General features: G+C 48.5%; 1 protein-coding gene across 1 annotated transcript in view; it reads left to right on the top strand.

Annotated features, from left to right (window-relative positions):
* Positions 1–22,363, top strand: part of exoc4 (exocyst complex component 4) — a 118,059-nt gene extending 95,696 nt beyond the window's left edge. Inside the window, exons 15-20 of the mRNA XM_084482912.1 lie at positions 563–718; positions 1,985–2,163; positions 9,658–9,802; positions 10,548–10,726; positions 11,600–11,759; positions 19,972–22,363. Of these exons, the coding sequence (XP_084339038.1) occupies positions 563–718; positions 1,985–2,163; positions 9,658–9,802; positions 10,548–10,726; positions 11,600–11,759; positions 19,972–20,209 (1,057 nt within the window). The 3' untranslated portion in view covers positions 20,210–22,363. The remainder of the gene's footprint in view (positions 1–562; positions 719–1,984; positions 2,164–9,657; positions 9,803–10,547; positions 10,727–11,599; positions 11,760–19,971) is intronic.
* The last annotated feature ends 741 nt before the right edge of the window (positions 22,364–23,104 follow it).

Genomic DNA, 23,104 nt, shown 5'->3' with positions numbered 1-23,104 from the left:
TTCACGTATTATGCCAGAGTGGTTCAACAGCTCTATCGATGTTTTTTCTAACATCCCTAACACCCCTGATGTTGTGTTGTTAAACAGAGACAGAAGGGAAGTGCTCTTATTTGAAATAGGCTGTGTGTATGATCTCTACCTGGAAATGGCCTTTAACGATAAAACCATTAAGTATCAGCCCATTCTGGAAAAACAAAGGGAACTTTCAGAGGCTTTCAATTCAAGCTAGTGGTGTTGATGTTTGGCAGCTTGGGGCAGGTCCACCATCTGGTCTCAGTGGGTTAAGGCTAACAGGGCTCTCCAGCAGAACATCTAAACAACTAGCAAAGTTCTGCTCCATATCAGCAGTGAGAGGCGGCCTTGCGGTGGTGCAGTATCTCATCTCTGAAAGTATTTCAATCCTGTCCGTTTGTAATGTGGTTGGTGGATTCAAATAAAGAATTAAAATGTGTGTGTCCATGTGTGTGTCCATGTATGTGTGTGTGTGCGCTTGTGTGTGCGTATTCCGTGTGTGCATGTCGATGTAATGCATGTGTGTGTGTGTGTGTGTCCATCCCTCCAGGGGCATCGTCCAGTGTGAGGAGAAGCTGACCATCAGCGCCTCCTGGTCCAAGGATGAGGACATCAGCCGCCTGCTGCAGTCCCTCCCCAACTGGGCCAACATGAGCCAGCCCCGGCAGAGCCGGCAGAAGAGGGAGGACGAGGAGGACTTCACCAGGTGAGGGCTGGAGAGGAAGGTGATGGAGACTTGAGCAGCTGTGGATGATGTGTCGTTTGTCTACTGTGCTGTGTGTCCAGGGAGTGTGGTTTTGGACCTACACGTGTACACACAATGTACACATGTGCGCAAACGCACAACACACACACACTCAGTAGACGCACACAAACGCAGGCTTCATTCTGACACATGAACACACATGAACACACACACACACACACAAAAACAACTCAGGATACACACAAATATGCGCACTGGCATCCCCCCTCCTTCCCCCATACCCCCACACACAAACACATCTACACAACCCACTCGAACAATCATACAAACCATTCCTCTCTGGTCCGTCCCCTCTCTCTCATCCTGCATATTCCTGAGCCTCCGTTTTGTTGACTAAGACGCAGCCATAAAATAAGTCATGATTGCTCTCCTTTAAGCGTGTCTCCGTGCACGGGGAGCAGACCGCCGCACAGAGAGAAACAAAATGGGAAGAAAGAGAGGGGGGAGTGGGCGGGGTGAGGGGGGGTCAGTCTTATCAAAATTGGCTGTGGATGTGCGCAGCCCTCAGGGATCCTTCTGGAACTCATTGAAGAGGAATAGTCAAGTAAATAAATAAATTGCTTATGTGGCCAGAGAAAGCCAATTCATTTTATTTTCTGCATGTACTCAGCCTGCCTCTCTGTCGCTCTCTCTCGCCATCTCTCTTGCTCCCTCGCCATCTCGCACGCCCTCGCTCACTTCCCTCTGTCTCTCGCCCCAATACACACACAAACACACAGGGATACTGTAAGAGAGCACAAGGCTTTTTGATTTGAGAGCTGTGGACTTTTCCATCACTCAGAAAGAAGGATTATCTCATGCACGACTGGCAGCTGAGTGCTTTGATAAAAAGCCACACTGTGTGTGTGTGTGTGTGTGTGTGTGTGTGTGTGTGTGTGTGTGTGTGTGTGTGTGTGTGTGTGTGTCCACTTAAGTGGTCAATGCCCGGTTATACTTGCCAATTATTGGCGATTTTTTGACGTGTCATTTTTCACATTGTGGGTTTCAGAATAATAATGGCTTGTGGTGATGACATTGCTGTAGCACATGATGTCATGCACATTCACTGTTATAATGAAGATAATAACAACCTCTGGTTAGCTTGGCTTTTCCTATCTTTACCTAGATGGCCGCTTGGAATGTGAATCCGGCTCTTCACATCACATGATCCAAACCCCTGCTAAACAATCCAAACTCCCCAATAACCGCCTTCTCTGGTTCCCGCAGAGCGGCCTTCGCCAAGGAGTCTGAGGTGTTGACGGGTAACCTAGGCGACAAGCTGATCCCACAGAACGAGATCCTGCGGGACGTGAGCGACCTGAAGGCCCTGGCCAACCTCCAGGAGAGCATGGAGTGGCTGGCCGTCCGCCTCAGGGTCTTCTTCTCCCACCTGCCCCACACCCCCGGTGAGCTGTGTGTGTGTGTGTGTGTGCGGTGTGTGTGTGTGTGTGTGTGTGTGTGTGTGTGTGTGTGTGTGTGTGTGTGTGTGTGTGTGTGTGTGTGTGTGTGTGTGTGTGTGTGTGTGTGTGTGTGTGTGTGTGTGCGTGCGTGGTAATAGGCGTGTGTATTTCTCGGGGTGGGGCTTAGCTTCTCTCACATGATCCAGAAACAGAATCAGGTGATTAATGATATGAGAAGTGTCTGGCTGTAGCTCACAGTTGAACAATGGAGTGTCGTTGCTCTTTCAAAGGCTGCAGTCACAATCGTTGTAGGATGTGTTCAACTCAACGTGCGAGTTACATCCGTGTTTACTCACAGCCTTGTACACATGAAGACACACCAGTCAGTAGCATGTCGGGTTGTTTTTAGGTTTGGTTATTAAAAGCAAGGTTTTAGGTTCAGTGGAAATCTGTAGACTGTGAGAAATTAAGATTTGTGAGAAAAAGATAATAAGACAATTCACACCAGTCTGGCACAGAAATGCTTTATCCACACTTTTTGTTGCGGTTAAGTAAACACAAAGATGCAGCGGGATCGATGGTGTCTGGCATGCGGTGCTATTGTTGACAAGAATGTGTGCATAGTGAGAAGCTGACTGTGAGCTACAAGCTGACTGTGAGCTACAAGCTGACATGTTCCTCTGCTCACTCGGTGAAATGCAGGGTATTCATTAATATAATATCAAATCATGTAAAAGCTGAATTGTTTGTTTGTTTTGTTCATTTTGCTGAGCATGTTTACTCCCCCTCATAACAGCATTTAGCATCTTGTTATATGCTTTTAGCATTTTGTTGTTTATCCATTTTCACTCAATACACATTATTACTTACACTCCCAACTCTCATTAAAGAGCTGCAAGGTTGGGTTGCAGGGAATACTAGCTCATTAAATCAGAAGGAACAGCAAGAATCATACATTCTAATCTATACAATCACACTGACGTCACTGAATTACATTATCTAACTTGTCTATTTTCCAACATCACCCACTCATCAAAATATCAATCAAGTTGTATTTATAAAGCACATTTTTATACATACAAATTCCATGCACTTTGAATAGGACAACAAAGTGCATACTTAAAATTAAGTGAAGTTGAATCTTGAGGACATTTGGTTAGCTGTGGCAACTCGTGTTTGCTTCGATATCAAAGGATATCGTTGTCACGAGTCATTGTCATGGCTACTTGACCTCAGACTTTTATTTCTGTCACATAGCACAACTTAAGTTCAAGAAATCAAAAATAATTAGATTAGAAGGTTGGCTTGTTTGGTAGTTATTGACTTCATATACTTATTTCACTGTGACTTTATCTCTTGTTCTCCTGCTCTCTGCAAAGCTCTTTCTCTTGTGTGCTCTGTCTCTGTCTCTCTCTCTCGCTCTCGTGCTCTCTCTCCCTGTCTCTCTCTGTGTCTCTCTCCATCTCTCTTTCTCTCTCCCCCATCGCCCCCCACCAGCAGATAAGGACTCCAAAAGAGTGTGGGTGGGGTGAGGTGGGGGGGCATGACATAATTACCATTCATTCTTGTGGGGGGGGGGGGGGGGGGGGGCTAATGGGAAGGATAGGGCAGTCACTTATCATGCCGGGACAGCCTTCTGCATTGTTCATTATTTAGTGTTTGCCAAGCCCGCAATGGATTGCTCAAGTGTGTGTGTCGTATTGCCTTGGCGTACGTGCCGGTGCGGGTGCGTGCACGTGCACGTGTGCACGTGTGTGTGTGTGTGTGTGTGTGTGTGTGTGTGTGTGAGAGACAGACAGAGAGAGAGAGGGCGAGAGAGAGACTTCTTCACTCTGTGTATGGGAGGGTCCACCCCACGTTATCTGCACCCCCTCCACCCCCCCCCCCCCCCCCCCTTCCATGCCCCTCCAAATTGGATTTTATATTACGAGAGCAGTCAGGTATGAACAAGTCATTTTCTTCGTCGTCGTAGTCTTCTTCTCTTTTTTGTCTTTTTTGGTCTCTTCCTCTTTCCCCGCCTTCCTTCCTGCGGTGCCCTGCTCTGGGAGCAGGATGCAGGTTCCTTTACGGCTGTCTGCGCGTTAAGCAGTCTGGCCCATTAAAAGGAAGTTTTTGCCGTCACGGCCGGCTGCTCCACGCTGGTCATTTGGCGGGGGCAACCTTGCGATGTCATTGGCCAGCCGGCGTTGTTCTACCGAGGCGCCGCAGCACGGTCGCACAGTCAGTGTTGAACGGAGGCACTGGGGTTTTGTGTGTGATACATTGTTGTATTGTGTGTGTGTGTGTGTCTGTGTCTCTTTACGGAATCTTGGTTGTAAATGAAGAAGAGGGTAAAGAAAACAGTTTGTAATTAAGGTGTGTGTGTGTGAATAAAGTGGAGCGCTGATTGCTGTGAAGGAGGGAAGCGGAAAGGCTTATCGGCCGTCTGGTCGCAGCACTGGACGCTTAATCCACAACACGTAAACAGATACACACACACACACACACACAGATACACACATATACTCAGACACACACACAGATTCTCACACAAAGATACACACACACACACACACAGCATTCCGTGCCAGTGTGAGCACTATTGTCAAACTTTTCTCTTTACTCTTTGTCCTTTACTCTTGTGGAGTGTCTGTGGGCGTTGGTTTGTTGCTTGTTCATGTGCTGAATCTGCATCTATGAAACAGACACAGACACACACACAGTCTACACACACAGGGTCCCCTTGACCTCCCTGTCTTTACTGGCTGTCCTGTGGTCATTCCAGCGCCCACCAACCTGAGTGTGTGTGTGCATCTGTCCAGACTCAAATTCTCTGAGGCCAAAGACTGTGCAGCAATTACTCTGTACCCTGTGTGTGTGTGTGTGTGTGTGTGTGTGTGTGTGTGTGTGTGTGTGTGTGTGCGTGTGCATGTGCATGCGTGTTCTGCTTATACGTGTGTGTGTGTGTGTGTGTGTGTGTGTGTGTGTGTGTGTGTGGACCATGGCCTCTGCTCCACTCTGTCCCGCTGAGCTGCCGTTTCGTCTCACACAGCGCGGCGCAGATGAAATGAAGCAGTGTAATCTGTGCTGCAGGCGCTGTGGACCAATCGGCTCCTCCGTATCGCCTGGTGTACCTGGGGAACAACTCTGGTCGGGTTTATTCTACCAACGAGAGAGAGACAGAGAGAGACATGCATACAGAGAGGGAGAGAGAGACACACACATACAGAGAGAGAGAGAGAGAGACACACGCATACAGAGAGGGAGAGAGACACACACTCACATACAGAGAGGGAGAGAAGCACACACACACACACACACACCGAGGGAGAGAAACACACACACACATACACACACACACATCCACAGACGGGGAGGGAGAGAAAGGCCTGTGGATAAGTTACTCGAGTTGTGCTCTCATCTCCCGACCTTGTCCTTGACAAGCAGAGGTCAACGTTGTTCCTTTGAGTCATGGACGGGTTACACTACAGCACAGTACCAACCAATGGACAATCAAAAGATACATACAATATTAATAAAAACGAATCATTGGCGATAATATAGGAGACGATCCAGATTGAATTTCAAATCAGTGCTTTTTAACTTTGAATTGACTCAAGAAACCTCAATTTGAGTCAATTTGAATCTTTCACAAAACCCTCTGAGACTCGTCTTCACAGCGCCGCAGCTCAGGCCCCACATGAATAGTTGTTTAAGTCTCTTCTTTCTCTCTCCTCCTCCTCCCGTCTCTCCCTCTCCTCTCTCCACTGCAGATGTCCATCCCTCCACTCGCAGTTACAGAATAATAAGCTTCACTCCCCACCTCTCCCCCCTCCTTCCCGCCAGGCGTTTATGAATCATTCATCGTTCCGCCCTTGCAGGGGTTTTAAAGCCGTCCCCTCACTTACCTCTCGTCACTCTTTCTCCCACCGTTTCCGTCTCCATCAGAGCTGGTTCTCTTTCTAACAACACACCTAACGACGACCAAGGATTCTTTCTTTGAGTCATTTTGTCTCTTTTCTTTATTTGTGTTCAATCATCTTGTTTGTTTATGAAGCTCTCGCTTTTTTGATGTTGCCTTAGTTTGTCCCTAATGAAAAGAGAGTGTGTGTGTGTGTGTGTGTGTGTGTGTGTGTGTGTCTGCCTGTATGTGTGTTTCTGTTTGTGTGCATTTGTGATTATGTGTATATGTGCCTGTCTGCCTCTTTGTGTGTGTGTGTCTGTCTTCCTTTGTGCATGTGTTTGCCTGTATGTGTGTGTGATTTTAAGTATGTGTGTCTCTGTTCCTCTGTGTGTGTGTCTGCCTGTGTGTGTGTGTGTGTCTGTTTATGTGTGTGTGTGTGTGTGTGTGTGTGTGTTTTTTCAATCATGTTGTGCTCCTCCTAATGTCGGCCACCCCGTCTCCTGCAGATGGTGGCAACAGACGCTTCTGTGAGATGGGATTGCAAAATAATAGGATAACTGCCGCACACGCATGCACGCACACACACACGCACACACTCACACACACACATGCGCACACGCGCACACACACACACACACACACACACACACACATACGTACACGCAGCACACACACACACACACGCACACAGCACTCAAAGACTTTTGGTGTGACCAAGTACACAAAACCCACACACATGCGCGCACACCAATAAACACACGTTTAATCACACGTAGCAAATGGAAAGAAAAGAGAGAGCTAGAATCAGGAAACAAGAAGAGAGGAAGTTTGGAGGAAAAGAGCGGGAAATACGAAGAAGGAGACGAAAACAAGCCAATGGGAGAAGACAGAGGGGAAGAGGGAGAGAGAGAGAGATATCAGTCAGGGCCAATAAGTCATCTCCCTTTTGCACGTCTGTTCCCGACTCTAATGGTGGACCCCTGCCGTGTAACACCTCTCCCCCCTCCCCCCCGCCTCCCTCCCCCCCTCTCCCCTCCCTCTCGCCCCTCTCCCCCCTCCCTCTCCCGCCTCTCCCCTCCCTCTCCCCCTCCCGCCATCAAAGTAGCACAGCCATATCGGAGAATGTGGGTTCCTGTGTGCTGTGTGTCCCTGTGTGTGTGTGTGTGGGGGGACAGGGGCCCCCTGCAGGGTTTGTACCATAGCGGGGCCCCGTCTCTTCCTGTGCCAGGGAGAGCGTGTGAAATACACATGAGACCCACTGATATGAGCACGCACGCACGCACACGCACGCTCATGCACATACACACACAATACACGCACACCCATGTGTACACAAACACACGCATGCACACAAATGGGCAAATCTACAAATAAAACTTTTATGTGAGAGCCACAGACACGCACATCTTATCTAATTATCTCTTTCTCTTTCTCTCTCTCTCTCGCTCCATCTCTCTCTCTCTCCATCTCTCCCTCTCACTCTCTTTTTCTCTGTGTGTCGTCTGGAAGTGTGTCCAGATTACAACGTCAGAAAAATCGTTTTTAATAAATAATCCATTGTATTTTTTGTCTCAAATTGACCTGTTTCTAAATACGTTTTAATGCATCAAATTGTTTTTCATTTCCCATGTTGTCTGCAATACATATTCAAATTGGATAACGGGGTACTTGCGCACACACACACACACACACACACACACACACACACACACACACACACACACACACACACACACACACACACACACACACACACATATACAAGGTTAACAAAGGGAGACAGTTAATTATATAGTGTATATAGTGACTTCATACTTTAAAACACCCATTCTGTCTTTCTCACTCACACACACACACACACACACACACAGTACACAAAAGCCATGTTTACCCGTTTCTCTCTGTTGGTACTTTTAATAGGATAGCCAATCTCTAGACACATCTTCTTATCCTAGTGACCGGTCATCCCCCGGTCTCCCCTGCCACTCTCCCCCATCTTCTCCCCCACCTCCCCCCTCAGAGCACAGGGAGGCTGTTTGCTCTTCTGATTGGTGTGTATTGGCGTTTGTTTAAGCAATGGCTTTCTGCTTATCAATGGACCATTTACAGCACAGGCTCCTAGGGACGGGGGCGTCGGCCCACGTGCATATCAGTAGTGCTACTCAGGGATGTAGGTGTATGTGCACGCACATGCACAGGTACTGCTTGGACATGGGGTTGGGTTCAGAATAGTCTGAGAATAGAATAGTCTGGTGGACATTTTAAACTGCTTGAATGCACAAGAGTGTGTCTGTGTGTCCAGTAGTTTCTCCGAGCGTGTGCACATGTGGCACGTGTGATGCTCTCTGTGAGAGAGACAGAGAGAGAGAGAGAGAGGGAGAGAGTTTGAGAGAGAAGAGTGAGACAATTGAGTAGAGTGAGCAAAACATTGAGTGTGTGGGTGTGAAGGAGAGTGATGAAAGAAAGATAGTGAGAGAGAGAGAGAAGGAGAGAGAGAGGGAGATGGGGAACAGTGAGAGAGAGAATGAGTGAGAGAGAGGGAGGGGGAGGGAGGATGGAGACGGTGATTGTTGTGGGGAAGAAAGAGAGAAATAGAGTTCCTGCCCTTCAGAAGGACAGGCAGAGCAACTTGGGAGCTGGCCTCCAACATTGAACATTGAATAGTTGCTCTTCACAAAAACCCACACACACTCACACACCACACACACACAACCAACGCCCTACCTCATCCCCCACCAACACCCACACTCACAACCACACACACACACTCCCAACGCCTCATTGACCAAATAGACTTACATATGAGTGACAGGGCCAATTTCTCTCCCTTTCCTCCCTGTGCTAATTTATGGCCATTGATCTTCACTGTGCTGAATTTATACACACTTAATACGCTCTCTTGCACACACACACACACACACACACACACACACACACACACACACACACACACACACACACAAGCACACACACTAGCACACTTACATACACACACACGCACGCACAAGCACGCACACTTACATACACACACACACACACACACACACACACACACACACGGTGTGGTTGTGTGGTACAGAGGAGTGTTCTGTGACAGGCGACTGCTGCCTCAGCACTAGAGGAGGAGGTGCAGGTACGCTGCAGGGAGGTTAGTGCCTCCGCAGGAGGACATAAGGAGCGTGTTTGTTTGTGGTGTTGTTGTGCGATGGTTATTTTGGTTGCTTAACAGCGTGTGTGTGTGTTCTACTTTCATTGACCTGGTTCTGTCCTCATTCGTTTAGTTCGTTTTGTATTTGTATTTGTTACATGCAGATGTATCGTGACTTGAGGGAATCTTGGAGGGAAATTCAGATTCCATGAAGGGTCACTCTATCAGCACATTCATTAAAATGGGGGTATTTTAACAGGGCTAATTATTGTGTGTATGTGTGTGTGTGTGTGTGCACCCGAGTTCTTGTGTGTGTGTGTGTGTGTGTGTGTGTGTGTGTGTGTGTGTGTGTGTGTTCTTGTGTTCGTGTGCATGCGTATGCGATTCAGAATATCTCCCGTGAGTGTGTTTCAAAATACTTCTGTGGTCTTCAACTGACTCATGACCTGTGTCTGTGTGGCTGCCTCAGGGGGGTGCATGGGCCCGCCAGACAGCCAGCTGAACAATGAGAGCGAGCGCAGCCGGGAGCAGATCCTGCAGACCCTCTCGGACCTCTCCCGGGGCTTCCAGGACCTCGCAGACCGCTGCCTGCTAGTGCTGCACCTGGAAGTCAGGTAGGAGGTGGAGTCAGGTAGGAGGTGGAGTCAGGTAGGGGGAGGAGTCAGGTAGGAGGAGGAGTCAGGTGGGAAGAGGAGTCTGGTAGGGGAGGAGTCAGGGAGGAGGAGGAGTCAGGTGGGAAGAGGAGTCTGGTAGGGGAGGAGTCAGGGAGTAGGAGGGGTCAGGTAGGAGGAGGAGTCAGGTGGGGGGAGGAGTCAGGGAGGAGGACGAGTCAGGTGGGGGAGGAGTCAGGGAGGAGGAATCAAATAAACAACATACAGATACTAACCAACAGACAGAAACATAAACAAGAAATGGCGGAAACAGAATATGATCTGAATGTACGATTTGATGGAAACAAATCACAAATGGGAAATCCAGATAATTCAAAGTGTGAAGACTTCTGTTGAGTTAAAAATGGACATCTGTCTTCCCTTCATCTGGCAGTAGCTAATGTGTTGAGCATCAACAAAACCTCAACCCACCAGGCATCAAAGGATATGTAGAAATGATCCAGGATTGTTTATCAGTAACCAAAGAATAAAGGTTCCTCTAGGCTCATGTGAGCTATAAGCAGCAGTTCATTGACTCCCTATTTTTCTCCTACTCTTGCTCTGGAGAACTCATTTCCCTGAATAGTCAATGGAATGGTAAACTAAACCTGGTTAAATAAAGGATATAATGGTGCTCTCCCCCCCCCCCCCCCCCCCACTCCCTCTCTCCCCCCTCCCCCTTCCTCTCTCCCCCCCTCCCTATCTGCAGGGTGCACTGTTTCCACTACCTGATCCCGCTGGCCAAGCAGGGGAACTACGCCATCGTGGCCAACGTGGAGAGCATGGACTACGACCCCTTGGTGGTGAAGCTCAACAAGGACGTCTCTGCCATGGAGGAGGCCATGGGGGCCGCCCTGCAGCAGCACAAGTTCCAGTACATCTTCGAAGGTCGGTTGGATCGGCAAGAGGCTCAGCGACCAATAGGCAGAGGCTCAGCGACCAATAGGCAGAGGCTCAGCGACCAATAGGCAGAGGCTCAGCGACCAATAGACCTCTGAAGAATAATTCCCGCCTCCAAGGCTCCGGTTCCCTCTGTCAAATGTCTAAAATAAAATAACATGGAAAATAACATGGGTTTTTTGAATGATCATACATAACAAACTCTGTAGGTGGCTGCGTCACGTTTTGAACTACACACTTTTATCTAGTTTCGACTGTGTTTTTGGATTGTCCGTGCCGTTAAAGAAGTAAACAATTATTAATGCTACTTTAACAGCACCAAAAATCAAAAAACCCAGTGGAAACTAGATGAAAACGGTTGTAGTTGAAAACGTGACGCAGCTTTTACTTGTATGCCACCTACAGAGTTTGTTATGTACGATCATTCAAAAACCCCATGTTCTTTCCCATAGACATTTGACCGAGGGAACCGGAGCCTCAGAGGCGGGACTTATTCTTCAGAGGTCTATAGGCAGAGGCTCAGCAACCAATAGGCAGAGGCTCAGTGACCAATAGGCAGAGGCTCAGCGACCAATAGGCAAAGGCTCAGTGACCAGGGGAGAAGGAGGGCAGGAGGAGGAGGACAGGAGGGGGTGGAGGAGGCAGAGGAGGGCAGGAGGAGGAGGAGGAGGAGGAGGAGGAGGGCAGGAGGTGGAGGAGGAGGAGGGCAGGAGGAGGAGGAGGCAGAGGGCAGGAGGAGGAGGAGTAGGAGGGCAGGAGGAGGAGGTGGAGGAGGAGGGCAGGAGGAGGCGGAGGGCAGGAAGTCCTTCTATGGCTCCTAGAATGCCTTCCTGTTTGACTCTGTGTGTCTCCCTGCTGCAGGCCTGGGTCACCTGATCTCCTGCATCCTGATCAACGGTGCGCAGTACTTCAAGAGGATCAGTGAGTCCGGCATCAAGAAGATGTGCCGCAACATCTTCGTGCTGCAGCAGAACCTCACCAACATCACCATGTCCCGAGAGGCTGACCTCGACTTCGCTAGGTCAGTCACGCACACGCACATGCACACACACGCACAGGCACAGTCACACACACATGCACAGGCACAGGCACACACACAGGCACACTTTTCAGTTTTGACTTTGCAAAATATAAATAGAATTGTATAATCTCTCTTTAATATGAATAGTATATTCAAATAATACCTTGATTTTGCAGCATAAAAAGAGGTATGGGAGCATTGAGTATGGGCGCTTGGGCTCCAGCCACGAGGCCCACACAGTGTATTAGGCCCGTATGGTTTAAACCGCTCCGCCCGGTTGCATTGGCGCATCCCTTACACGCACGCACACACACACATATTGAAATGCACACACACAGATACATAGGCACACACACACACACACTCTCGCTCTCTCTCAGAGAGAGAGAGAGACTTAGAATCAAATGTAGGATGAGATATGGAAGATGAGTTGATGTTGAACTGGACAGAGGAGGCAGAGGATATAAAAAAAGATGAATATGGGAAGGACCTCCCAAAGAAAATTGGGAGGAAGGGGCAAGAAGGAATTGGAATGATTAATAAAAGCAGCTTTGAGGTCGATGTGATAGTTTGATTGGTAATGAATAGGTTTCTTTTTTTCAAAAGATTTCTTTGTTCCTTCTCCTCCCTTGCCTGCATGCATGTGTGCAGTGCGCACGGCATTCATGGTGGCAGCGGTTTGTTGATTACTGTGTTATTTCTTCAATCTGTCCCCTTTTGATTTGAGAGAAATTATTATTGTTCTCTCTCTCTCTCTCTCTCTCTCTCTGTCTTCGCCCACTCTTTCCGATTAGAAGGCAGATGGGCGCTGCGTAGGTGTTGATTGGGAGTTTCAGTGTGCATTGTTTACACATTCACAGGTTTTGGCCGTGACTAGCCGCACACACGCACGCGCACACACACACGCGCACACACACACACACACACACACACACACACACACACACACACACACACACACACACACACACACACACACACACACACACACACACACCTCTACACAGCACTTCTCCCTGCACCCACTCACAGGCTCTTGGTCATCCAATCAGTGGAATAAGATCAACATATTCATATGCAATGATATACATATTCATATTGTGTGCAACACCCACCCATTTTTTTGAAAAACAGACTGCATGCGAGAGACAAAAAGTGATGCAGTATAACTACACAATTTCACCTGTTTTTTTGTTATAATCCTTGATTATTCAAGCCATGGTTAGGTAGGCCTTAATGTATTCAGATGAATAATGTATTCAAATCTGACAAACGGAATCAGTCTGTCGTGTATTTTTCTGACAGTCTGTCATGTTGTTTGGCTTTGCTCAAGCAGTCGTCCCGTAATCATGCTGAACAAATTGTTATGGAGGAGAAAGGAGAGGGGAGGGGAGAGGGCAGAGGAGAGGAGAGAGGAGGTGGGAAAGGAGGGGGGGGAGAGGTGAGGGGAGCAGAGAGCAGAGGGGAGAGGAGGTGGGAGAGAAGAGGAGAGGATAGGATAGGAGAGAAGAGAAGAGAGAGAAGGAAAGGAGAGCTGAGTAGAAGAGAGGAGAGGAAAGGAGTAGAAAGGAGAGGACAGACAGGAGTGAAGAGATGAGTAGAGAATAACAGACGAGAGGAGGGAAAATAATTTGACGAGAGGAGGGCAGTGTGGATCGAGAGAGGAGAGGAGTTGAAGGGAGACGAGAGAAGCTCACAGGAGAGGAGAGTGAGGGAAGATGCATTAGAGAGTGGGTCCTCATTGTCACCCCCTCACCAGCTTGTGGGTGTGAGGACTTCAGGTGTTATCAGGACATTCAACACACGCCGTCGTAATGCGTGTACGGAGCTCGTTTGACCAATCAAAAGACTAATTTCTATAAAGTGAGCAAAACTTTAGTCCCACCGATTTTTCCTCGGCTCTGGCCTCATACCCACTTATGCGAGCCGTCCCATCAGCCTTTGCTCTATGATTATCTGGGTCCAATACCAATGTAACAGCGGGTTGCTATGCGTATTCTGTGGCGGCGGGTAGGGAATGTAAATGTAGCTCTAACTCGCTAGGAAGTGGACGTAGAGAGCTTAGCAGAGGTCCGCCACACATACACCACAGTCAGACTTCTATGAGAACTCTTTGTTTATAGCTGTGTGTGTGTGCGCGCGTGTGTGTGTGTGTGTGTGTGTGTGTGTGTGTGTGTGTGTGTGTGTGTGTGTGTGTGTGTGTGTGTGTGTGTGTGTGTGTGTGTGTGTGTGTGCATGAGAGATGGTGTGATATCCACAGCAAGGGCACAGTAACAATAATCGATCAGAGTTAAAACTAAGGAGAGGCTGGCTAACAGCATTGCAGAAATCCGAGGCCACACACACACACACACACACTCTCACACATTCTCTCTTTGCCAGACAATGAGAATGATGGCAAAACAGTGTCACCTACTGGCTGAACACATGAACTTGACAAGCGTGTGTAATAATAGTAAAGAGGTTCTGTTTGATGCAGGATGCAGTAGCCTTAGACAAGTCAGGATTTTAAATGTATTTGCCATTCTCTCACTTCCTATGAGCTGTGTACGTCAGTTAACAGTTCCCAGAGAGAGACAAATAAAAACATAGAATAGAATATCAACAACAAAGACAAGGAGAATATATATCGAGTTTCATGATAAAAGCAATGATAACATGAAACGTAATTTGATAAAACCGATTTTTCTCGATTGAGAAGTCCCCCTCTCACATTTTGCATTTTCGCCTCTAAACCGAGGTAACGGAAAGTCCCGCCCTCTCTCTCGCTGCTTAACCTGCTCTCTCACCAAAAATGGTAATTTGGATCATCCCGGTCCAGCTGTTCTGTCATGAGATGAGTACTCTGATGAGCGAGGGAAGGTTCCAGAATAAGTAGATGGAACTCAGGGTGGGCTGGGTCTGTCTTGACCTTGACTCAGGTGCTGCTGATCGGGCGCCAAAAAAACTTGGGGGTCCCCCAAGACCCCTGAAGGACCTGATAGACATACATAAACCCACTCACTCACACACACTCACTCACTCACTCTCACACACACACACACACACACACACACACACACACACACACACACACTCTCACACTCACACTCACACTCACACACGTCCACAGACCATCTGCTCCGACTGCAGCAGCATGTCGCAGTGTCTAATGTCGACGTCAGATCTTTGGGTGTGTGTGTGTTTGAGTGCGTGTGTGTGTGGCGGGGGTGTGTGAGAGAGAATAAATAGAGTGAGCAAGCTTTGCATTTATTTGCAATGTAAATAGAATGAATATTTGAATCAATGTATAGACGCTGATGATCAACAAACATTACATACCAGCACCGCATTAATTATCCTCTAATCACTGCTTCCTCTATGCGCTCTCTCACTCCGTCGCTGTCTCCCTCCCATCTCTCTCCCTCTCTCCCTCTCTCTCGCTCTAAGAGTCGTTCTCTCTCTCTCTGTATCTCACTCTGTATCAGTCCTTCATCCCGAGGATCTCCAGACTCCCTCGCCCTTCTCCCCTGTCTGTCTCCAAACAGTTCATAACAAAACGCTCCATGAAGCCACGTTGCCTGGCAACAGACCACCCCAACTCTGTGGATTCCTCTTTGTGTGTGTGAGTGCTCATTTCCGCTCGTTTCCTGGAAAATGATGAGTCCCACAACTCCCTCCCTAGCAGCGGGAACACACACCCGGTGTGTGGCTTCACGACGCTGTATACCTGGTCAGAGGTTACATCACAGACTGTGTGTGTGTGTGTGTGTGTGTGTGTGTGTGTGTGTGTGTGTGTGTGTGTGTGTGTGTGTGTGTGTGTGTGTGTGTGTGTGTGTGTGTGTGTGTGTGTGTGTGTGTGTGTGTGTGTGTGTGTGTGTGTGTGGGTCTTCAGGCGGGAGAGGCGGTTGGTGTTTGAGCGGCTTCAGCCTGCCTGAGCCCGGGCATTACCATTCTGTCAGAACAAGCACTTCCCACTGCAGTGGGATGGCACTGCGGTGCTTTACAGACCCCTCAGACGCCCACCACACACACTTTACCGCGTGTGTGTGTGTGTGTGAGAAAAGGCCATAGAGCAGCATTATGATGAGGATGATCTCAGCCGACGAGGCGACGATCGCTCTCTCGACGAGCCTCAGTCCTCATTACCGAGAAAGACAGATGCTGAGAGGGAGAGGGAGAGAGAGAGAGATCGGAGTAGGGATTCAGTGTTTCCCCGTGGCGTTTGTTTCTCGTGTCTTCGTTTGTGTTGCTGTCGCATTCGGGTTCCGTTGTGCGTTAAGCTTGTTGTTTGTCTCTGCGTTGTTCTGACGCGTCGGACATCTGTCAGCACCGACACAAGCTCTGGGGTTTCTGCCCCCCCCGCCTTACTCCTCCTACTCCACCTCCTCCTCCTCTGCTCCCCTCTCCTCTACTCTCGTCCTAGCCCCGAGCCCCCCTCCCATCCCCAACACACGCACGCACGCACGCACGCACACACACACACACACACACACACACACACACAGTGCTAACTAATGTGTTGTTCCAAATGCGCTGACAGAGGCAGACTGCGTGGCGTTCGTTTTGTTCACGCTCAAGAGGGACGAACGAAGGGACTCGTTTTGTGCTGAATCTTCTCTCTCTCTTTCCCTCTATTTACGTCTCTCTCTCTCTCTCTCTCTCTCTCTCTCTCTCAACTCATCAACTCCCTTCTTCTTTCTCTCTCTGTCATTGCCTCACCCCGCCTCTCTCCTTCTCCTGTGCCGGTGACGTGCACACATGCACACATGCACACACGCACACACGCACACATGCACACACGCACACATGCACACACGCACACATGCAGACACACGCAGGTGCCCTGTCGCCGCGGCGACGCTGGGTAGAGCAGCCTAATGCGCTGCGTGTGCCAGGGAGCCCATTGAACATTTGAACAACAGCAGCAAGCCGCACCAGATGGGAGGAGTTACCTGTGTGTGTGTGTGTGTGTGTGTGTGTGTGTGTGTGTGTGTGTGTGTGTGTGTGTGTGTGTGTGTGTGTGTGTGTGTGTGTGTGTGTGTGTGTGTGTGTGTGTGTGTGTGTGTGTGGAGAGTGAGATGAGGGCTAAACAAACCCCAGTGCACTTTGGTACCAGGGGGTGATATAGGCTCTGCTAGCCTCTTCATTAGCTGGCTCTCCAATGTACAGTATACGTCTCTTATAGATACTTAATGTGTGTGTGTGGGTACAGAGGGTTCTTCATTGGAGAAGTGCAAGATAGAATCTCATTAGCAGCTCTTCCGCCGTTTCAAATTGCTTTCTAAGTTTCTGGGTAATGAAGTGTTAGCCCCCCCCCTGTGCTGCCCTTCTCTCCTCACCCCCCTCACACTTCCCACCCTCTTTCCCCTCACGCTTTTTGTTTTTGCAGAGGAAGCATTAGCACCCGATGCTAATGTAGCGTTGATGCTGAAGCGACGCAGAGCAAACAGAGGCCCAAAGGGGTGATGTGGTCCTCCTGACAGGCAGAGAGAGACCACTGCCTGCGGTCCTGGAGAGTAGAACATCGTTTAGGAGTGGAGCATCGTTTAGGAGGGGAGCAAGAGGCACAGCTACTGGTAGAATCAAAACACTATGTTATGTAAAAGTTATTCTACCCTTTTTTCAGAATTAATGAGATTCGACAAACCCGTGCGAGAAACTCCCCTGTGTAGACTACGGCTGCTGCTCTTCAGCCTCACCCCCCAAGCTGACCCTGAAGTACAGGGTCAATAGAAGCATCTAAGTTAACTTGTTTTAGTTAACATGGGAAATGATGTAATCTGACTGTTGGCTTGACCACATGTAGCAGAAGAGGATGCACTACAGAGGTATCCGCTCATCTCCGTGAAGCGTAACGGTTCAATTGATCCTGGAGAAACGCAGAACCAGTCTGATCCACCCACAGTCCAGAGGTAACAACACCCTCAATATCACTCAAGGACACGAGCATCTGCCAACGTCTCAAACATAAACCACAGAAGAACTGGATTCATCTCAACAGGAGGGACGTTTGCTTCTTTAAAGTCTGGCTCTCAAGTGAATCACTCAAGTGTGGATTTTAAGGTGTCTCATTATTTCAGAAAAACAAGAGCAGATTCTTTTGAGTTCTAAGATAATAAACTTGTTTAATTCAGAAAAGCAGAGCATCATTTTTCCCCCATTAAAATTGTTGTTGAATTCTGAGATAATTATGTTGTTAATTCAGAAAAAAAGCAACAAGAGCAGAATTTTTTTAAAGGTCCCATGGCATGGAAATTTCACTTTATGAGGTTTTCTAACATTAATGTGAGTTCACCTAGCCTGCCCCTGGTCCCCCAGTGGCTACAAATAGCGTTAGGTATAAAACGAGCACTAGGTATACGGCTCCGCTTTTGAAAAATTTAAAGCTCAAACGCGCCGATTTTGAGTGTGGCCCATATGTCGTCATAAGGGGCCAGGTTACCTCACCTTTCTCTGCTTTTCCCGCCCAGAGAATTTGGACCACTAATGAGACAATGAGCTACCACCATGTGTGTGTGTGTGTGTGTGTGTGTGTGTGTGTGTGTGTGTGTGTGTGTGTGTGTGTGTGTGTGTGTGTGTGTGTGTGTGTGTGTGTGTGAATACACGCACTGTAACGCTAGTGTTGTACACTTCTTTGTTATTTGGATAACCGTTCTGCTGTTGGTGTTATGGCGCATACCACACAACACAATAACGCAAGCTTGCATGAAGCTCCCATTTGGTGAAAAGCCTAGACTGCGTTGGGTTCCCTGACGTCTCTTGTATGTCCACAACGTGACTCGTAGTGGGGGTTATCACGGCCATGGTTGAGAAGGAATTGGGAACGCGACATGGAGGAGAAAGGGACTGTTGCGTCTGTTGCGCTGCCCGCTGCCGAGCCCCCACCGCCTTGGCGGAGGTCAGCGGGCAGCGGGGCTCCGGTGGGAGACAGTCGCGGGAAACAATCCCTTTCGCCTCCATTTTGCAGTTCAGTCTGTACTTAAGATTGACATGGAAGTTGAAGAACCAGAGACGTCGGAGAACCCGACGCAGTCATTTGAGATTCATATTATCATCCGGAGGCGCACACAGCTTTTCTATATATAATATGATATTATTTAGATATAGAGCTCCAGGACTCCCGCCGGAGCACCAGGAGTGTTCAGTGTTCCACTGTAAACACTAGCGCATGGTACCGTGACCCGCCACCTTGACCCGCCTCTAAAAACCGGCTCTTAGTGGCTGTAATTCTTCACCAAGGCTGAATTTCTTGAATGTCTTCAAATACTGTATTTGGGGCCCACTAACAGCTATGTAAAAGCATCCATAAAGTAGCATACCATGGGATCTTTAATGAATCTATTATGCCTAAATGGACCTTCAAACCTTTGCCGAGCCACGTTGAGAGATGAGTAGAGCAACAGAAAGGAACAGATTATTGGCAAACTATTTAGGCCAAACTCTTTCCTCTCTTTGCTCTTTTTCCTTTTGGACGAGGTTGAGTGCTTTTTAAAACTGTCTGACCTTTATGTGTCCTCCTGAGTGGAGTCACAATAGGTGGGGGGGGGGGGGGGGGGGGCACCTGCTGTTTATCAGTATGCACTCCAGAATGCCTCTACCGTCTCAACGGGCCCATCGAGAGGGGTCCATGCCCTGGAACTATTCATTGTGCACACAGTCTTTCCCTGGTGGTTCTGTCAGCATTGTTCTATTACAACAAAATAGGTCCTGGTGGTTGTAGAGTCGAGCGCTCTCTCTCTCTCTGTCTCTCTCTTTCTCTCTCTCTCTCTTCGCACCCTGTCCCTCTCGCGCTCTCTCTGTTTCTCTCTGTTTCTCTCTCTCTCTCTCTCTCTCTGTTTCTCTCTCTCTCACTCTGTTTCTCTCTCTCTCTCTCTCTCTCTCTCTCTCTCTCCATCTGTTCTGAGGTCCTGGTGGAGACTCACAGGGTGAGGTCCAGGCTTATTCCTGCTGTTATTTACACGGCTCTACTACTCTTTCCCTCCATGCTCCTGTTGTTGTTGTTCTTGTATATTAATATTCATAAGATGCTCTACTGGATTTATGCAAAAGCAAGGCAAGAAATAATTTCAGTTTTTTCTCCTCTTCTGTCCCAAACATTTTATTCCCTCGTGCCTCCCATCATCTTCTCCTCCTCCACCCATCCTCATTTTCCTCCTCCTCCACTTTCATCCATATCTCCTCCACCACCTCCTTATCTCCCTTTCCTCCTCCTCCACCACCCCCACCCCAGGCAGTACTACGAGATGCTGTACAACAGCGCTGACGAGCTGCTGAGCCTGGTGGTGGACCAGGGCGTGCGCTACAGCGAGCTGGAGTACATCAACGCCCTGTCCCTGCTGCAGCGCAGCCAGACGGGCGTGGGTGACATGGGCACGCAGAACGTCCGGCTGCAGCGGCTCAAGGAGATGGTCTGCGAGCAGGCCGCCATCAAGCAGGCCACCAAGGACAAGAAGATCACCACCGTGTGAGACAGAGCAGGCGGCCGGGCTGGAGGTAGTGATGGGGGCTTATCCCCTTGGCAGACCGGAGGGTTCCATCACCTGATCTGAGGTTCAATCATATAAAGCTCCAGCCCGCCATCTTGCTGCTTCTTCACCAAGAGTGTAAGATTAACCAAGAGGCAAGCAGGTTTTATTAGTCTTATTCTATTGGTGAAAAAGTACCAAGATGGCGGCTTGGAATGTCAGCGATACTTGTGAAACACTCCTATAGGTTAGTTGTGGTGGGTAAACCTTCTAGAATCTTTGAGCAAACCATGACAACTCAATGCATCCTGTTTCATTCCATTTCCCGTCTGGATCTCATTTTCGTTGAGCTGTCCTGGTTTCTCCTGAGGATTCCAGGAGGTTTCCTGGCCCGACTAGCCGGTCTTGCCGCTGTAGGTGAATAAGGTCTGTAGGTCCAAGATGATGGGTTCTTTACGAGCGACTTAACAGTTCACCGAGTGCGGCCCGCTGTGCTCTGATTGGCTACGATGTGGTGCCAGGTGATGTCACTCAACATACGGATTATATGCTAAGTGATCTCACGTGGGATTGATTGGAAACAGTGTCCTGCCATTACCTGTGTTGATGCAACGTTCTGGAATTATTTAGTTCATGATTAGTCATACTTAGAAGGAAAATACACAAAGAACAACACAATAGCCAGGGGCTAGGAGTATAGCGTCTGGTTGATGTAAAGGTCTTGCGCTGTTGTAGACAGGACTATCCAGAAAGCCAAGAAGACGTTACTAAAATATCTATTCATTGTAATTTGAAGCTCAATAAACTCAAAACACATGTCAGGTAATCCTTTACGTTGATTCTCAACTCGTCTCGGACACACAGACTCTGACCCCCCCCCCCCACTCCATTGTTGCCCAGTTCCCGATTGGATTCAAATGCTGCTCTCGATTACATCCTGTATCTGTCCTCTCTCCCCGTCTATCCCGAGGGCCGCAGACTGTGATAACAACAGCTTCCACCCTAGAATTAGGCTACTGCTCCCACTTTCCATCCATTTGGGATTTCCTCAGACGCTGTAGTGTCTCTTATCAACATCTGTTTAAAATAAAGTCTGTTTTCCTATCAACTCTAGGAGCATAGGCAGCGTGTTTGCCATCAGAGTCCAGAGTTGATTTGATTACAGTAAGAGAGTCAGGAAAATCTATTTCAATTTTTCTCCATGTTGTAAGAACTCTTTAATCATTGTTTTCACGTTTCTCTCAAGCAAGAACAAGAACCATTAAAAATAGAACAGTTTTTAAGTGATTGCAAGGTCCTTGTGGATCAAAGGACTGTGTGTGTGCGTGCTTGCGTGCGTGCATGTGTGTGTGTCTCCGTCATACAGGGCTGATTGTGTTTGCAATTCCATGTAAATCAGAGTCGCTCTCTCCATGCCTGACCGCACATGTCGACAAAACTTCAATTTCAGCCCGCCAAAATGAAACACACACACACACACACACACACACATACACAGGCGCACAGGCGCACAGGCAGCCACACCAATCATTCTTGTCCCTCCACTCATTCCATGTTTTTACTTCATTAACCCGGGGAGAAAAGTACTTAACCAGGAGGGGGGGGGGGGGGAGGTGGTGAGCTCATCAATAGAGGGAGAGAGGGGGAGGGGGGTCAACCGCCTGGTCCCCACGGAAACCTGGTAGAACAATCCATCATAGTGACACCCACTGGGTGCAGGATCGATGTGGGCCAGCAGCCTCCACTGGAGGAGCCCCGCCCAGCGCTCAGACGGGGGCCCTGAACACCGGCCCTCCATGTGCTAGCTCAGCAGTTAGTGCGGGCTACTGCTTTAGCTTTTGAGTGGGTGTGTGTTTTGGAGGAAAGTTTTCATCAGACACACACAAAGACACACACACACACACGTACTTAAGAGTGTGACGAACACAAACAGCCATAGTGTGAGTGTTTGGGTTCATAGGGACTGATTGTCAGGAAAAAGGTTTCCATTCTGCTGATCTGAAATAAAGGATGAAAGGGAATTCTGTCGTTTAATTGCATTTCATTTTTGGAAGAATGTTATTGTTTTTATTTGAATGCCTCTTCATCTGTAATATCAATGTTAGCCAATTTGTTTGTGAATGTGTACACTAATCCTCCTGAAATAAAACAATTTCAAGATCAGTCTTGCCCTATTTCGCATTCTTGAAAAAAACGATTTCCATTTTATTTTTTTATTTTGTGTTGCATAAAAAGCAGCTGGTAACTGTGGGTCTCTGTCTGCCAACATAGTTCAGTGTTTTATATGCGGTTATGTTATTACAGCCAGACATGTGGTAAAATGTTGTGTTCTGCATTGGAAAATTCCAAACCTTCCAGGACAGACACCTGGAAGTATTTAAGCTGTCAGGGACGCATCGTATTCCTCCTTCTAGATGGCTATGTCAGAACAAGAAGGGTTGGATCACATCACGTTGGAATCCAAAAACCAAACAGCTCTCCTCTGACAGCGATGCGACTACATTTCCCACAACCCCTTTCACCTCCACACACGGTTGCCTAGCACCAGTGGGGACGCTTTTAAGCTACAAACTATCAATCAGAAGCTAGGAGGATAGAGGTTCTACTCAATCGTGTTTTATTGTTGGACCGTTCGTGAATAGTAGTGGATAAGATCACAGCACACGTGATCCAAGACCATCTTTACTATCGCTGCGGCGTAAAGACTCACCTCGACGCGGATCTCCCGGCGCCGACGCGTCTCCGCTCCCAGGGGCCACCGGGAGCCTGGTGACCCCTGCCTCCCAAACAATCCTGCCTCACCCCTTCCTCCCCTGCCTCCCCAAACAAACCTGCCTCCCCAAACACTCCTGCCTCCCCCTGCCTCCCAAAACACCTGCGCCCGCTGCTGTGGAGACG

Source organism: Micromesistius poutassou (genome assembly GCF_964030765.1).
Source record: "Micromesistius poutassou genome assembly, chromosome: 18".
Taxonomy (NCBI): Eukaryota; Metazoa; Chordata; class Actinopteri; order Gadiformes; family Gadidae; genus Micromesistius; species Micromesistius poutassou.
Note: the sequence above shows the minus strand (reverse complement) of the source record. Positions and strands in the feature narration are given on the sequence as shown.